This window comes from Hyperoodon ampullatus (assembly GCF_949752795.1).
Source record: "Hyperoodon ampullatus genome assembly, chromosome: 9".
Taxonomy (NCBI): Eukaryota; Metazoa; Chordata; class Mammalia; order Artiodactyla; family Ziphiidae; genus Hyperoodon; species Hyperoodon ampullatus.
Genome location: NC_136922.1, coordinates 52679315 through 52698395, shown reverse-complemented (window position 1 = coordinate 52698395; position 19081 = coordinate 52679315). Strand labels below are relative to the sequence as shown.

The 19081-nt window shown below is 38.2% G+C and overlaps 1 protein-coding gene across 3 annotated transcripts in view; it reads right to left on the bottom strand.

The window, feature by feature from the left end:
• Window positions 1–2568: 2568 nt before the first annotated feature.
• PEX1 (peroxisomal biogenesis factor 1) overlaps window positions 2569–19081 on the bottom strand; it is a gene marked incomplete at its 5' end in the record, with an annotated part of 68200 nt that continues 51687 nt past the window's right edge. For all 3 annotated transcript variants that reach the window (XM_079711107.1, XM_079711109.1, XM_079711108.1), the window contains one exon: window positions 2569–2950. In XM_079711107.1, coding sequence (XP_079567233.1) covers window positions 2866–2950 — 85 coding nt within the window. In that variant the 3' untranslated portion in view covers window positions 2569–2865. The remainder of the gene's footprint in view (window positions 2951–19081) is intronic.

Genomic DNA, 19081 nt, shown 5'->3' with positions numbered 1-19081 from the left:
CTACCTACTTCTACTCATTGTCTAGATAGAACTGTTACATAGCCATGCATGGTTGCAATGGAGATTATGTCACTCAGTAATTCACTTTCCAAGGACCATAGGAAGATGGAGGTGAGGGTGTTGGAATGGTTGTTGAATGAGTCAGTCTGTAGAATCTGCAGCCATAGATGAGAATGCAAGTGGGAGATGTTGTAGTAGAAACATGCTGATTTCAGTGATGGTGGATCCTGGGGCAGCAGGGGTGGGGCCATGTAGCTGCAATGTGAGAGGCCAGGTGGATGTGGCTACCATAATCAACAGCAGAGCCAGTGCATTAATTACAATGGTCTGACCTACAGGGATCTTTGGTGTTGCCTAACTGTGGGGGGTCCTTAAGACCAAAATAGATGGTCAAAGATGCTACCTGATTTTTATTATTTTAAAACCTCTCTGTTAGTAAACAAAGGCCTGACTTAAGTCTTCACAATATAGTCATGGCCCCTGACCCAATCTCAGGTCTAGGTCAGACCAAGAATGCAGGAGAAGTCAAGTGTCTAGGGAAATGGCCCTGTGATAACATCATGAATACTTGCTAAGGATCTTCCTTCCTCTAAGTCTTCCCCAAAGGACCCAAAGCCACTCACCAGGCCATTTCCCAGGTGTCCTGAGAAATAAACCAGACCTTCTGGGGATTAACAGAGATGCTCGGTCTGCATCAACATGATTTCCCAGAGACCCAGAACTCCACTGTGAATGCATCAGAGTGAAGGCATTTCTGCTATACTGAGGGGATAGGCTTGATGACCAGTAGAGTAGGAAATCATCCCAGGGAGCAGATTTTCTGAACTTGTCTCTTCCATTTTGCCAGGAGGTAGAGATGTCTGATATAGAAATCCATGCTGATTCATAGACAGTGGCTAGTAACTTAACTAAATGATCAGATTTGGAAACAGCATGATTGGAGAAGGGGCCATGAGGAGGTCTGGGAGAAAGGTATGGCCAGAGTTCTTGAAATGGATTCAGAGTGAGAATGTGTGTGTCCTGTGTGAATGCTCAGCTAAAATTCCTCAGTGCTTTTAATAATGAGGTGCTCTAGATGACCTCTATGAATATCAATCAGCCTTTGTTTCCAGCTACCCAGTACTTGTTTACTGTATTTATGAACAAAGTGGCCATGGTGGCCAGGATGGGGGTCTATGTGTGCTCTACAATGTGGCTTTCCCCTCACTGCAGCTGACCTGACCACCCACCTATCCTGACAGCCTACTAGTATGCAGCAATAACCACGTAGGTACACACCAGGGGATGCCAGCCCGTGCCTGGTGGAAGGTTGATTACGTTTGTCCCTCTCCTAAAAGAGATGAGGCAGCAAGTTGTCCTCCCTGAAGGTGACACATTCTGGAATTGGATTTGCTTTGTCCTCCAAAATTCTGCCGCCACCATCTTTCAGGGACTCGCTAGAGGGCTTTCACTGTTATGCTATCCCTTATGACACTTGCTTCTGATCATGAAACTCACTTTATAGTAAATTCCCTGGACTTACTGTAAATACCCCTCACCCTGAAACAGCTGGCCTTTTGGCGAGATACCTCTGTGAGGGTAGAGTCCTGTTCTGCAAGATGTAGTACATATAGTATATACTGTGAACCAGTGACCATGGCTTTACTAGAAGGATCTGGGAACCAAAGTGCAAGGGAGAATGGCACTTCACAGTTAATACCTAGTGCCTCAAGCATCTTTGCTTGCATTCCTTGTGATTCTGAGCTTTGCTGGTTTGGAGGGAAGCAAAGGAGGACTGCTTCTATGAGGGGAACATAGTGATGATTCCAATGGTTTGAAAGGGGAGGATTACAATATTGGCTGAGTGAATACAGAGTTGGTGCTATACAGTGGGGGATGGGAGAAGTATGACTAGAACCTTGTAATACTGAGTGTTCATGGTAAATTTAATGGAAGACATCTGCAATCTTAGGCCACCAAAGGTGCAGATGGAAATGAAAGTTTAGACCATCCCACTTAGTAAAGGCCTCTAATCCACTAAGGTGAGGGCTGAAGTCAGAGGAACATGGAGTAAGTAATGGAAGAGAGAAATGAAACATATCAGCTATGGCCTCATGATTAATTGAAGAAAGGGCAATGGTTACAGCCTGTACATTTTTCTTTGCTGTCTTATGCATTTATTTGCATATTCTACTTAGCTTTCGCCTTTCCCTTTACCACATTACTATATATAGTTTGTGTTGATAGTGACTGACTCTACAATTTAGGTCATAGATCAGAGCACATCCAGATAAAGTCGTCACGGAGCTGGGGGGAGGAATGGACATCATTCAAGCTCCTGGCCTTGCAGCTAGATGTAGTATATAAGGGGGATGTCATCTCACTGCTGATTGAAGGAACAACTGTATTTAAATTGTGTGTAAATTCTACGTTTTCAGATAATCAGAACAGATAATTGGATCAGTAGGTAATTGGATATTTTATTTCCAAAACAGTCAAGAAGGTGCTAAGCATAAAGCTCGTCAAATGCAAGAAAGATGCTGAATATGCAACTGTCAGTGAATTCTTAGAAATGTATTTAATTACATTCTTTTTTTCTTCAAAGGAGAAAAAAATCAGTTATTCCATGTGGCCAATATTACTTCATTAAGGATTTAAATATATAGGTAATAAAATACAGAATCTCTTATAAGTATCCCAATTTATTCTAAAGTATTAATATCAAGTAATCCTGATCATTACATAAACACAGGTTTACCAATCTTTGATTTTATAGATTAACAAATTAAGTTAAATTAAAAAGAAATGTACAGACACCATTTTCACTGTTACAACACAGGGACAAACCACCACACACATAAACACACAAAAAAACAGAAGTATATTTTATGCCAGAGTTACTTTCTGTCCAGGTCGAAACACTGTTCCACTGTGATTTTTTCTCTTCTTTGGATTTTGAAAGCTTTCATACCTTAAAAAAAAAAAAAAAAAAAAAAGTGAGGTAACATTTAATACATGTAAATGCTAAACTTATAAAACAAAAAACAATGGTTTGTTCCCAAACAGAATTTTTTAAGAAACAAAAGAGAAATAGCTGGAAAAAAATATTTGCAAGAAAGTAAAGGAAGTTCTTACACGTAAATTTTTTAAAGTTGAACACTCTAATAGAAAAAGAGAAAAAGGGGATGAATAGACAAGTCAGAAAAGATAAAATACAAATGGCAATGATTAATATATAAAACATAATCTCTGTATTTTAATTGAAGAAATGTAAAATTTTAAGATATAACTTTTGTCCAATCAAATTGGCCAAGTTTAGAGAAATACTACAATATTTAACATTAGGGTGTGGTGAAGCTCTGGTACTGTTATAAGTATATTGCTGTTGCAAAATACATTGTATGGTATTTATGGAAGACAATTTGGCAATAGATTTCAAAAGCATTAAAAAATGTGAGTACACTGTGATGCAACAATTCTACCTCTATCCCAGTGAAATAACTAAGGATATGTGCAAACATTCAGGTATAAGAATGTTCATTATCACATTGCCTATAGTGAAAACGTGGATGCAACTTAAATGTCCCAAAATTGGATGTTATGGTATATCTATATTATAAAATGACATTAAAAACAAAGTAGTAACGTAAAATGCAGAAGAATATTAAAGATGTATGTATGGATGAAAGGGGGACTGCTCTACAGCAATATGTACAGAGTGTCTTATTTTAGTAAGAGAAAACATACAAGTATACAAATAAGTATGCTTCGGGAGGTAGTGGGGTTAAGGGAAATCTCTGGTTTTTTTCCCCTTCTCTTTGTTTTCTGATTTTTCTGCAATGAGTACATATTATGTTGAAGGGGGGCGCAGAATATGCCACCCTCAAAATGAACCACTGTGGTATGTGGATTATTTTGAGCTGAAAGGAATCAAGACGTTTCAAGCAGACTCAGGAAAAGCCTTTTACCTCTCCTTTAACTGCCTAGAAGAATTTAGATAGGCGGCCTGCACCAGAAAGAGAGCTATTACGAGAGGGAACTTTTTTTTTTAATCTGCGTGGCAAACATCTGCTCTTCTCATCTGCTGTGAATTGCCTTCTTCCCTTCTGAAGCCCCAGGCCCCTATCCCTTTCCTTAGCTCAGGACAGTATATAAGCCTCAACTGGAGACTGCCTTTGAGTCTCATTCTTATGGGGTTCCTGTATGTACGAAATTAGTTTTTCACCTGGTAACATCTTACGTCAGTTAATTGTTAGATCAGCCAAAGAACCTAGAAGGGAGGAAGGGAAAAATTTTCTATCCCTACAATTTGGTACGCATGGGGGGCTCCACTGGCTGGACACCACTTGCTCTGGGGCTGCAGGTGGGAGATCCTGGGACCTCTGACAAGAGCCAGCAGGTGGTAAGAATCCTTACCACGTCAATCTCCTGGAAGTGGTGAGAGTCCATTTCTAAATTTAGATTAGCAGGAGAAAAATACTTGTGTAAACTAGTTCCTTAGGTATAGTGACTCTGGAAACGATCTGTTCTGAGTACTTTTGTTTTCTATTGATCCAATTCCTCCATTCCATGTTTATTGTTTTCTTTTGTCTCTAGCTTTTGTGTCACTTTTCATAAGGAGGAAAACCATAGTGTAGAAATGCAGGCATAGGTCCTTTGAGCCTGTTGTTCGGGCCAGCCTCACAGACTGGTGACTTCACAGTTCTAATGGACCTGCATCTGTTTAGACAAACTTTGCTGTGGGTCCCCTATATTTAAAAAGTGGGTGAGGTTTCCCCTCGTCTTGTTCTGCCTTGAGAGCTTGGCTTCATGACCAATGAAAATATTCTCTCTGGCTTAACCAGAGAGAAGCCAGCCAGAAGATGCAAGTGTCAGCTTATAACTGGTGGGCAGCCAAACAGACTCAGGATCTGAGACATGAAGTGACAAGCAGCATGATTTTTTTTTTTATATATAGATCTTTTTTGGAGTATAATTGCTTCACAATACTGTTAGTTTTTCTATTGTATAACAAAGTGAATCAGCCATATGCATACATATGTCCCCATATACCCTCCCTCTGCGTCTCCCTCCCACCCTCCCTATCCCACTCCTCTAGGTCATTGCAAAGCACCGAGCTGATCTCCCTGTGCTACGCAGCTGCTTCCCACTAGCTATCTATTTTTATATTCGATAGTGTATATATGTCCATGCCACTCTCTCACTTCGTCCCAGCTTCCCCCTCCCCACCCCGTGTCCTCAAGTCCATTATCTATGTCTACGTCTTTATTCTTGCCCTGCCACTACGTTCATCAGTAGAATTTTTTTTTTAGATTCCATATATATGCACTGGCATATGGTATTTTTCTCTTTCTGACTTACTTCACTCTGTATGACAGACTCTAGGTCCATCCACCTCACTACAAATAACTCAATTTCATTTCTTTTTATGGCTGAGTAATATTCCATTGTATATATGTGCCACATCTTCTTTATCCATTCATCTGTCAATGGACACTTAGGTTGCTTCCATGTCCTGGCTATTGTAAATAGTGCAACAGGCAGCATTCTTTTTGTCCAACTATGCCAGTTCTTCGGATGTTTGTCTTAAGGTGTCCCAGCCCATAAGAGGCCTTTGTTGTCTCAACTTTCATTGTCTTGTTAGTGCTGGAAAAGTCCCATTCCAGTAACGCCTGCCCAGTGTCAGAGATGAGCAGGTCTGCGACTAGAGGAATCACACATTCTGGTGGGAATTCTGTTTTCACTATACCATTCTTACTACCTGTGACAATGAAGGTTTTTGCTTTCTTTGGCTAATTCTGGGAGTAAACTTTGTGGATCTTGTGAAAGCTACATCTTTTGCAGTCTTTGGGGACACTTCTTGTGTTCATGGTTAAGCCATAAAAAGGCTTATGGGTTTGAGTCACCATTAAGATTACTATAAGACCATATTTGTCAGTGGCCAGAGAATGGATCCTTTGAATTGGAAAAACTTCTGTTTTTGAGAAAAAAGTGAGCAAGCTCTCATGCTAAACAACTGTATTTCCATCAACAATTGTCTTTCCATCAACCGACGGAAAGACAAAATTAAAAAGAGGACACAAAGGAGTACAACAGCCAGCCTTGGCGACTCCCTTAACAGGAAGAACAGAAATGAGACTCAAAAGAAAAATTAAAGTCCACATTCCATGTAAATCCCCCTTCTCAAAACCTGGCCCTGTCTACCTGTTTTAACTTCCCTTTCAAGCTTTACAGAGAGCACTCTGGCCTGACTTCCAGGCAAGGGGTATACAGCTTACTTGTGTAGATGCTAAAAGCCAGGAAGTGAATTTAGGAGAATCACCCAGGATGGGTGGTAAGGCTAGCACTGCTGTCCTTTACAAGTCCTCTGACTTTCCAAGGCCCTGTAATCAGGCTCTGCCACCTTCGGACCTTGCTATGCAGCATCCTTTGTGTATGTAGCCTGGACCGCCACTGCAAAGAATTCATGTCCCGTGGATAGGAGCAGACCCAATAAATCATAAAGCCCTTTTACCTGCACTTTCAGAACATCCTACCGAATTTACAGAGGAGTTAGAAAGATTAGTGGCTATCTATAACCCCACTCACAGGGACCTTGACTGGCTGCTAAGGGGTATTCTGCCCACCTGTGATTACAGTGCAGCCATCAGACAAGCCAGATGGCACCTGGGGAAAACCCCCCTCACAGGGTAAAGAGATGACCAGAATTTCTTTCAGGTTCTTCTACAAATAATCAGGAAGCAGACCAGCTCAAGGGCAATGTTCAGGGGCTGAGAGAAGCAATAGTAGAGGCTTTTCCTCCTAAGGTGAATTGATCCAAGGTGAATTGATCCAAGGTTGAATTATACATGCAGAAAAAAGGAAAGCATCTGAAGTCCTTTGAATGCTTTATCCAAAAATTTTAAAGGCGTACTGCATTAAACCCTGAAGCTTCAGAACATAGGAATCTTCTCTTTAAAAAATTTTATTGAACTATAGTGGATTTACAATGTTGTATTAATTTCTTCCATACAGCAAAATGACTCAGTTATACGTATATATATTCGTTTTCATATTCTTTTCTATTACTGTTTGTCACAGAATATTGCATATAGTTCCCTGTGCTATACAGTAGGACCTTGTTTATCCAGCCTATATAAAATAGTTTGCCTCTGCTAATGCCAAACTCCCATCCCTTCTCTCCTCTACCCCACCTTCCTCTTGGCAACGACAGTTCTGTTCTCTATTATCTGTGAGTCTGTTTTTGTTTTGTAGATATGTTTCTGTTGATTTGTACCATATTTTAGATGCCACATATAAGTGGTATCATATGGTATTTGTCTTTCTCTTTCTGACTTCGCTTAGTGTGATAATCTCTAGGTCCATGCATGTTGCTGCAAATGGCATTACTTCATTCTGTTTTATGGCTAAGTAATATTCCATTGTGTTTATATACCACAACTTCTTTATCCATTCATCTGTCAATGAACATTTAGGTTGTTTCCATGTCTTGGCTATTGTAAATAGTGCTACTGTGAACACAGGGGTGCATGTAGCTTTTCAAATTATAGTTTTGTCCGGGGATATGCCCAGGAGTGGGATTGCTGGATATGGCAACTCTATATTTAGTTTTCTGAGGAACCTCCATATTGTTTTCCATAGTGGCTGCACAAATTTAAATTCCTAGCAACAGTGTAAGAGGGTTCCATTTTCTCCACACCCTCTCCAGCATTTATTGTTTGTAGATTTGCTGATGATAGCCATTTGACCTGTGTGAGGTGATACCTCATTGTAGTTTTGATTTACATTTCTGTAATAATTAGTGATGTTGAACATCTTTTCATGTGCCTCTTGGCCATCTCTTTGTCTTCACTGGAGAAATGTCTATTTAGGTCTTCTGCCCATTTTTTGATTGGGTTGTTTGTTTTGATGATATTAAGCCATATGAGCTGTTAGTAAATTTTGGAGGGTAATTCCTTGTTGGTCCCATTCTGTGGGTTGTCTTTTTGTTTTGCTTATGGTTTCCTTTGCTGTGCAAAAGCTTTTGAGTTTAATTAGGTCCCACTTGTTTATTTTTGTTTTAATTTCCATTACTCTGGGAGACAGACTGAAAAAGATATTGCAGTGATTTATGTCAGAGAGTGTTCTGCCTATGTTTTTCTCTAAGAGATTTATAGTGTCTGGTCTTATATTTAGGTCTTTAATCCATTTTGAGTTTACTTTTGTGTATGGTGTTAGGGAGTGCTCTAATTTCATTCTTTTACATGTAGCTGTCCAGTTTTCCCAGCACCATTTATTGAAGAGAGTGTCTTTCCTCCATTGTATAGTCTTGCCCCCTTTATAGTAGATTAATTGACCATAGGTGCATGGGTTTATTTCTGGGCTTTCTATCCTGTTCTATTGATCTGTATGTCTGTTTTAGTGCCAGTACCAAACTGTTGTGATGACTAGCTTTGTAGCAGAGTCTGAAGTCACGGAGCCTGATTCCTCCAGCTCCATTTTTCTTAAGATTGCTTTGGTTATTCGGGGTCTTTTGTACCTCCGTAGAAATTTTAAGACTTTTTGTTCTAGTTCTGAGAAAAAAGGCATTGGTAGTTTGATAGGGATTGCACTGAATCTGTAGATTGCCTTGGGTAGAACGGTCATTTTGACAATATTGATTCTTCCAATCCAAGAACATGGTATATCTTTCCATCTGTTTGTTTAATCTTTGACTTCTTTCAAGTGTCTTACAGTTTTCAGAGTACAGGTCTTTTGTCTCCTTAGGTAGTTTTATTTCTAGGTATTTTATTCTTTTTGATGTGATGGTAAATGGGATTGTTTAACAACAAAAGATCAGAAAGAGAAATTCAGTAGAGTATAGAAATGCAATATAGGGACTTCCCTGGTGGTGCACTGGTTAAGAATCCGCCTGCCAATGCAGGGGACATGGGTTCAATCCTTGGTCCAGGAAATCCCACATGCCGTGGAGCAATGAAGCCCATGCACCACAACTACTGAGCCTGCATGCTAGAGCCCGCGATCCACAACTACTGAGCCCGCGTGCCACAATTACTGATGCCCATGCACCTAGAGCCTGTGCTCTGCAACGAGAAGCCACTGCAATAAGAAGCCCGCACACCACAACGAAGAGTAGCCCCTGCTCGCTGCAACTAGAGAAAGCCAGCACACAGCAACAAAGACCCAACACAGCCATAAATAAATAAATACACACATACATACATACATATATCCAAAAAAAAAGTAAAAGAATCTGTCTTACAATGCAGGGGACACTGGTTCAATTCCTGGTTGGGGAACTAAGATCCCACATGCCATAGGGCAACTAACCCATGTGCCACAACTTGAAAGCTCATATGCCGCAACTACAGAGCCTGTGCGCCATAACTAGAGCCCACGCACCACAACTAGAGGGAAGACTGCGCACTGCAACAAAAGATCCCGTGTGCCACAACTAAGACCTGACACAGCCAAATAAATAAATAAATAAATAAATATTTTAAAAGAAACAATTTTAGTCACCCTTCTATTTAAAATTTTAAAAAAAGGAAATGCAACAGATTTCTGTGTATTAATTTTGTAACCTTCCAATTTACCAAATTCATTGATAGGCTCTAGTGGTTTTCTGTTAGTGCCTTTAGGATTTTCTATGTATAGTATCATGTCATCAACAAACAGTGACGTTTTTACTTGTTCTTTTCCAATTTGGATTCCTTTTATTTCTTTTTCTTCTCTGACTGCTGTATATAGAACTTCCAAAACTATGTTGAATAGAAGTAGTGAGAGTGGACATCCTTGTCTTGTTCCTGATCTTAGAGGAAATGCTTTCAGCTTTTCACCGTTGAGTATGATGTTTTGCTGTGGGTTTGTCGTATATGGCCTTCATTATGTTGAGGTATGTTCCCACTGTGCCCACTTTCTGGAGTTTTTATCATAAATGGGTGTTGAATTTTGTCAAAAGCTTTTTCTGCATCTACTGAGATGATCACATGGTTTTTACCTTTCAATTTGTTAATGTGGTGTATTACAGTGATTGATTTGCGGATATTGAAAAATCCTTGCACCCCTGGGATAAATCCCATTTGCTCATGGTGTGTGATCCTTTTAATATATTGTTGGATTTGCTTGCTAATATTTTGTTGAGGATTTTTGTGTCTATGTTCATCAGTGATACTGGTCTGTAATTTTTTTTGTGGTCTCTTTGTCTGGTTTTGGTATCAGGGTGATGGTGGCCTCATAGAATGAGTTTGAGAGTTTTCCTTCCTTTGCAATCTATTGGAACAGTTTCAGAAGGATAGGTGTTAACTTCTCTCTAAATGTTTGATAGAACTCGCATGTGAAGCCATCCGGTCCTGGACTTTCGCTTGTTCAGAGTTTTTTAATCATGGTTTCAATTTCATGACTTGTGATTGGTCTGTTTATATTTTCCATTTCTTCCTGTTTCAGTCTTGGGAGATTGTACCTTTCTAAGAATTTGTCCATTTCTTCCAGGTTGTCCATTTTATTGGCATACCGTTCCTTGTAGTAGTCTCTCATGATCCTTTGTATTTCTGTGTCCATTGTAACTCTTTTTCATTTCTAATTTTATTGATTTGAGTCCTCTTCTTTTTTTCTTGATGAGTCTGGCTAAAGGTTTATCAATTTTGTTTATCTTTTCAAAGAACCAGCTTTTAGTTTCATTGATCTTTGCTATTGTTTTCTTTCTCTCTTTTTCATTTATTTCTGCTCTGATATTTTATGATTTCTTTCCTTCTACTACAGGTTTTGTTTGTTCTTCTTTCTCTAGTTGCTTTAGGTGTAAGGTTAGGTTTTTTGAGACTTTTTTGTTTCCTGTAGGACTGTATTGCTAGAAACTTCTGTCTTAGAACTGCCTTTGCTGTATCCCATAGGTTTTGGGTCACTGTGCTTTTGTCTCTAGGTATTTTTTTTATTTCCTTTTTGATTTCTTCAGTGATCCATTGGTTGCTCGAAGCATATTGTTTAGCCTCCACATATTTGTTTTTTACAGTTATTTTCTTGTAATTGACTTCTAATCTCATAGTGTTGTGGTCCAAAAAGATGCTTGATATGATTTCAACTTTCTTAAATTTACCGAGGTTCACTTTGTGGCCCAGCATGTGGTCACTCCTGGAGAATGTTCCATGTGCACATGAGAAAAATGTGTATTCTGCTACTACTGGATGGAATGGTCTATAAATATCAATTAAGTCCATCTGGTCTCATGTGTCATTTAAGGCCTGTGTTTCCTTATTGATTTTGTGTCTGGATGATCTGTCCATTGATGAAAGTGGGTTGTTAAAGTTCCCCACTATTACTGTGTTACTGTTAATTTCTCTCTTTATGGCTTTTAGTATTTGCCTTATACATTGAGGTGCTCCTACATTGGGTGCATATATATTTACAATTGTTATATATTTTTGGATTGACCCCTTGATCATTATGTCCTTCTTTGTCTCTTGTAACAGTCTTTATTTCATAGTTTATTTTGTTTGATATTAGTATTGCTGCTCCAGCTTTCTTTTGATTTCCATTTGCATGGAATACCTTTTTCCATTCCCTCACTTTCAGTTTGTATGTGTCCCTAGGGCTGAAGTGGGTCTCTTGTAGACAGCATGTATACGGGTTTTGTTTTTGTATCCATTCAGTCAGTCTATGTCTTTTGGTTCAAGCATTTAATCCATTTACATTTAAGGCAATTAAAGATATGTATGTTCCTATTGCCATTGTCTTGTTTTGGATTTGTTTTTGTATGTCTTTTTTCTTCCCTTCCTCTTTTGTTCTCTTGTGGTCTGATAACCATCTTTAGTGTTGTATTTGGGTTGCTTCCTTTTTTGTGTGTGTATCTAATGTAGTTTTTGGGTTTGCTGTTCCCATGAGGTTTTGATATAGCAATATATGTATGTTCAAGGTTGTTTTACGTTGCTGGTCTCTTTCCCACCTAGAGAAGTTTTCTCTGTCAAATCTGAATGAGAGCCCTGCTCAGTAGAATGTTCTTGGTTGCAGGTTCTTCCCTTTCTTCACTTTAAATATATCATGTCACTCCTTTCTGGCCTGCAGTTTCTGGCCTCCATTCTTTTTTCCAAGATCTTGGATCATCTTCACCATTATTATCCTGAATTCCTTTTCCAGTAGGTTGGCTATCTTCACTTCACTTAGTTGTTCTTCTTGGGTTTCATCTTGTTCCTTCATCTGGGACATATTCCTCTTCCATCTGATCTTGACTAACGTCCTGTGACTGTAGTTTCTGTTCCACAGGCTGCAGGATTTTAGTTCTTGCTTCTGCTGTCTGCCCTCTGGTGGTTGAGGCTGTCTAAGAGGTTTGTGCAGGCTTCCTGATGGGAGGGGCTGGTTCCTGCCCCTTGGTGAGTGGGGCTGGGTTTTGTCCCTCTGATGATGGGTAGGGCTGTGCTCATGGAGACTTTAATAAGCCCCTTGTCTGCTGATGGGTGGGGCTGTGTTCCCACCCTGTTGGTTGTTTGGCCTGAGGCGTTCCAGCAGTGGAGCCTAGAGGCTGTATGGTGGGGCTAACAGTGGCCTTTGGGAGGGCTCAGACCAATGAGTACTTCCCAGAACTGCTGATGCCAGTGTCTTTGTTCCCTCAGTGAGCCACAGCTGCCCCCAACCTCTGCAGGAGATCCTCCAATACTAGCAGGTAGGTCTGGCCCAGTCTCTTATCAGGTCACTACTTTTTTTCCTGAGTCCTGGTGCACACGAGACTGTGTGTGCCCTCCAAGAGTGGAGTTTCTGTTTCCCCCAGTCCTGTAGAAATCCTGTGATCAAACCCTGATGGCCTTCAAACTCGGGTTCTCTGGGGACTCCTCCTCCTGTTGCCAGACCCCCATGCTGGGAAGCCTGACATGGGGCTCAAAACATTCACTCCTGTGGGATAACTTCTTGGAATAATTGTTTTCCAGTTTGTGGGTCACCCACCCACCAGGTATGGGATTTGATTTTATTGCAGTTGCGCCTTTCCCACTGTCTCACTGTGGCTTCTTCTTTGTCTCTGGATGTAGGGTATCTTTTTCGGTAAGTTCCAGCGTTTTTTCGTCAATGGTCGTTCACCAGTTGGTTGTGACTTCTGGTGTTTTCGTAGGAAGGGAGTGAGCTCACATCCTTCTCCTTCACTATCTTGAGCTAATCCTCCATCCCCTTACTTTCAATTCATGTGTGTCCTTTGCCCTAAAGTAGGTCTCTTGTAGGCAGCATGTTGTGGTTCTTGTAGTAATCTTTTAATTTCCATTATAATTAAAAATCCTCATGTAGTTGGACAGGTGGGTCATCCCCTTGATTGCATTCAGGCTGAAATCCTGAATGTTCTTTGAGGAAATAAAACAGACTGTCTTTACTTTACAAATTAGAGTCTGCAAAACCAGAAATGTGGCTCTAGAAACAATTCAAAAGTTCACCTCACTTTACCAACCCCCAAACCTCCCCTATTCATCTCAAAATGCTTGCAGATACTGTAAAAGATCAGGATGTTAGAAGAGAACTGTTCTAAGAAGATAGATAGATAGATAGATAGGAAATTTTAAGTAGTAGTTACCCTAGACTTCTGATAATAAAGAAATATACCTTAAAACTCCTAGGAAAAGGAAACAATCAGCAAAACAGAGATAACCTACTGACTGGGAGAAAATATTTGCAAATGATATGACCAATAAGGGGTTAATATCCAAAATATATAATGTGTTCATACAAGTCAATATCAAAAAAACAACCTGAGTAAAAAATGGGCAGAGGATCTGAATAGACATTTTTCCAAAGAAGATATACAGATGGCCAACAGACACATGAAAAGATGATCAACATCTCTATCAGAGAAATGCAAATCAAAACCACAGTGAGATATTGCCTCACACCTGTCAGAATGGCTATCATCAAAAAGATTATAAATAACAAATAATGGCAAGGATGTGGAGAAAAGGGGACTATCCTACAGTATTGGTATAAATGAACATTTGGGCAACCACTATAGAAAACAGTATGCAACCCAGCAATCCCACTACTGGGCATATACCCTGAGAAAACCATAATTCAAAAAGAGTCATGTACCACAATGTTCACTGCAGCTCTATTTACAATAGCCAGGACATGGAAGCAACCTAAATGTCCATCAACAGATGAATGGATAAAGAAGATATAGCACATATGTATAATGGAATATTACTCAGCCATAAAAAAAACAAAATTGAGTTATTTGTAGTGAGGTGGATGGACCCAGAGTCTGTCATACAGAGTAAAGTAAGTCAGAAAGAGAAAAACAAATACTGTATGCTAACACATAAATATGGAATCTAAAAAAAAAAAGGTTCTGAAGAACCTAGTGGCAGGACAGGAATAAAGACGCAGATGTAGAGAATGAACTTGAGGACATAGAGAGGGGGAAGGGTAAGCTGGGACGAAGTGAGAGAATGGCATGGACATATATACACTACCAAATGTAAAATAGCTAGCTAGTGGGAAGCAGCCACATAGCACAGGGAGATCAGCTCGGTGCTTTATGTCCACCTAGAGGGGTCAGATAGGGAGGGAGACACAAAAGGGAGGAGATTTGGGGATATATGTATATGTACAGTTGATTCACTTTGTTATACAGCAGAAACTAACACCATTGTAAAGCAATTTACTCCAATAAAGATGTTTAAAAAACAAAAAAAACAAAATGGAGGTGCCTCAAAAAACTAAAATTATAGAACTACCTTATGATCCAGCAATTCCACTCCTGGGTATATATCCAAGGAAAACAGTAATTCAAAAAGATACATGCATCCTAATGTTCAAAGCAGCATTATTTAGAATTGCCAAGGCATGGAAGCACCATTAAGTGTCCATCAATGAACAACTGGCTTAAGAAGATGTAGTATGTATACACAGTGGAATACTACTCAGCCCTTAAAGAAGAATGAAATATTGCCATCTGCCACAACATAGATGGACCTAGAGAATATTATGCTCAGTGAAATAAGTCAGAAAAGACAAATACTCTGTTATCACTTATTTTGGAATCTAAAAAATAAAACGAATGTACGAAACAAACAGAAATGGACTCACAGATACAGAGTACAAACTAGTGGTTACCAGTCTATAGAGGGAAGGAGGGAGGAGCAAGGCAGGAGCTGGGGATTAAGAGGTACAAACTACTATGTATAAAATAAGCAACAAGGATAGTTTGTACAGCACAGGGAAATACAGCCATTACTTTGCAATTTTAAATGGAGTATAATCTATAAATATTGAATCACTATGTTGTATGCCTAAAGCTAATATAATATTGTACATCAACTATACTTAAAAAAAAAAAAAACTCCTACGAGAAAACTTGCATTCTTCCTCTGTCCCTTGAAGATGTAAATCTTATCATGTCTTTGAAATGTAAACACCCAGGAGATAGCTAAGATACTGCCTATAATCACCTGAGACTGGGGAAAAAAAGGAGTTGAGGGGACAAGGCTTTTAAAAAATAGACTGCTATAAAAACTTCCATGGCTAAAATTTTGGGATGGAAGCCACAGGGTCTGTTTGTCTCTGTGTGTTTATGTTATGTCTATGGATATGTTATGTATATGTGATACTTTTCTACGTCTGGATGAATATTGCCAAAATTAATTTGTAAAAAGATCTATTTAATTGGCTTAAAGAAAAAAGCACTCATCAAATTTAATATTTCTAAACTCTCAGAAACATAATACAAACCAATCCAAATTCTTCTCAAGTTTATGTGATCTGGGATAATTTTCAGTAAATAAAAGCTAGTTTAAGTATACATCTGTTACAAAATTTGCCATGGTGGCTGTTTTAATGTCTCATGAAATTTTCATAAGTAATCTAAATATGAAATATTTAGAAATATAAAATATATAATATATTATATATATTATATATAATATATATAATATATAATATTATATATATAATATTATATATAAAAATATAAAATATATGAAATATTTAGAAATATAAAACTTAACTAGTTCTTAAGTGAACTTCTCAACAATAATTAAGTTTTATAATATGTCTACTTAAATAGTTTCCAGAATCTCTTTGGTAACTTATACCCTTAGAGTTTTGGTAAGTGATGAAATTTCTTTGGATATCTTGATCATTTCTAAATAAAATACTGAAACATTAATTATTGAACATTTATTTACTTTTGGCTTCTTACTACATAGGAACTAAAAATACTTAGATGTATAAATAAATGTGTCCTATTCTATACTGAAGAATTGTACTGTTAAACTGTATTCTTTTAGAAATTATGAAATGTATGCATTAATTTGCCAGTCTACAGAATGCTGGTGTAACAGTTCACAATCACTAGAAATTAAGGTTTAAGTGTTAAGAATTCTAATTTATATAATTAAAACTGAGAAATAAGGAAAACAACTGTATGCAACTCTATTCTGATTGTTTCAGAATGGGAAAGAGAATAAAGGGGTATGGAACATTCGAGAGAGACTTTTACTTTGTCAAGCTGGCTAAAATGGAATGAATTTATTATAAGGGTTCTAAAAAATAAGTTTTAATATCAGTAGTGTACTTATATAAAACTAAAACTTCTCTTTCAGGACAAAATTTTTTTGGACTATTAGTCTGCTATTGATAAGACTGAAAGCTTTTTCTTTACCTTTTAAGTAGTCTGCCTAGAAAACAAAGAAAAATAATTTCCTATGCCTCATGTCTGATTGCTTAAGAAAATGCTCTTCTCAAGGTGCTTTTTGTTGTTTTTTTTACAACTATGTAACTTTCTGTATTTGCCTGCAAAGTCTTTAATTGTCGCTTTGGTTAAGTGAATAGTATTGTTTAACAGTGACCTATGATAGTATGGTGTTTTCAAACCAAATATTTTTGACAAACCTCTCCAAAATCAAATTCTAAATAAGGCTTTTGACCTTTAACTCTGGGATTTTCCAGAGGGCCCCTGGAACATCTCAAAAGATTTGTTTTCTCTTTCCCCTTATAAAAAGAGAGATAAATTAGGATTACTTGATATATTAAATTACATGGGAAACACTGAAATAATACTAAAAGTTATATTTATATGGATGTTATTAATGTCTTATAGAAACTGTATAAAATTCCTAAATATCTGATATGTAATATTATCAACCATAATTCCAGTTGTCTTAAAATACTATATCACAGAAATAACCAAATTTCCTTATCAAATGCATTATAATGAAGTTTCATCAGATCTTTAACCATGGCCATTTTTAAGTCTTTTGTCGTTTACAGTTATTGTAAAAGTATTCCTGCAAAAGTGCTTCATCTTCAATGAGACTCATGGAAAGGACTCTAACAAGAACAGTTTTCTGATAATTTTCAATTTATACCACTGAATTAGATAAGAATTTGCAGAACTCTAATGGGGAAACTGATGGCTTCATAAAACTGCTAACAGAAGATCCATAAAAATTAACTACATGGGACTGAATGAACTACTGAGGATCATTATAATTTTTATGACTTTGTGTGAAACATTGTTCTTTTGTTTTTCCAGATTTAAGGAAACCTTGTTCTTTTCTCTTAAGCTATCATTAATTTGGTAAAATATACCTTTGTGAACAAAGATGAAACATGTTTTTCTCCTACCTGATCCCTCCAGAATTCAGAAACTCTTAGTGAGTATTCTTATTTTCATGGATATAGTTATTTCCATAAGTCCAATAAGAATCCTTTCTCCTAGTAACAGGACACAATTGGAAACATTGGTTATATCATCAAGGCTTTGACTGGAATGTCGTATTTGAGAATGTGCATAGAACAGAAAAACTAGACAGTTTTAAGGAACTAAGGTTGATTTTATGGAGCCAATAAACCTCCTTGGAAAACCAGCCTGGTACCTTGCTTACAGAGTTCCCAGTAACCTTACCAGGTGAGTAAAGGAAGGTTATTTCCTGGCAAGTACAAGGACTTCAGGCTATTTTGGGGACCTCTGAAAGAGAAATTAACCCAAATACTGTTGACCCTTCAACAACACAGGGGTTAGGGGTGCCAACCCCACCCCTCTACCCTCTAACCCCCTCCACCCTCTAACACAGTCAAAAATCTGTATATTTATAGTCAGCCTTCTGTACCCACAGTTCTGCATCCACAGATTCAACCAGCCATGGATTGTATAGTACTGTAGTACATGTTTATTGAAAATCTGTATAAGTGGACCCATGCAGTTCAAGTCCATGTTGTTCAAGGGTCAACAGTACATAGCTATTGCAAGCGAAATCTGATGGTAAGTCCTTGGCTCAGCTTCCTAGCCTCAAGAGGCTTTTAAAAGGTCAATCTGAGATTCCTTAAGAAAATTTCCAGGAAAGGAGATTTAAAAGCATCTATATGGTCCATTACTATTCTTGTCGAACTTACGAAAATAATCAGGCCAAGTTCAGTGCAACTAGACTTAATTTGAAAATAGTCTAGTCTTACTGTTGTTATCTTTGTTAGAAATGGGGGTCATTGTAGAGAGAGAAATCATGTTTCAGTAATACACCTTTGTGGATATCAGATTCTAGTGCTGTTAATTGTCTTTGACGTCTGGATTTCTACCTGTAAACTAGACTGGATCCTGAATTATTCTAGTTTCCACCCCAAACTGCCATGTGGATTATTTTGACTTAAAGGGAACAAGACCCAGCAGACTCAAGAAAAGCTTTTTACCTCTCCCTTAACTGCCTAAAAGAATTTAGATATGGGGCCTGCACCAGAAAGAGCTATTACCAGAGATAACATTTTTAATCTCAAAAGACTTATCTGCATGACAGGACAAACGTCTGATTACCAAACACCTGTTCTTCCCATTATCCTGTGAATTGCCCTCCTTCCCTTTGAAGTCCAGGCCCTTATCTCTGTCCTTAGCTCAGGACCGTATATAAGCCTCAACTGCCTGATTGACTTTAGTCTACTATTTTTATCCAGATCCTGAATGTACAAAATTAGTTTTTCTCCTGTTAATCCATCTTATGTCAATTTAATTATTAGACCAACCAAAGAACCTAGAAGGGGAGGGGAAAATTTTCTACCCTTTCAATGTACACATGCATGTACACATATGTGCATGCATACCCCAGAATATAGCAAAATTCAACAAGGAAGTTGTAACTTCTAAAGACCAGGAATACATTTCTTTTTATTC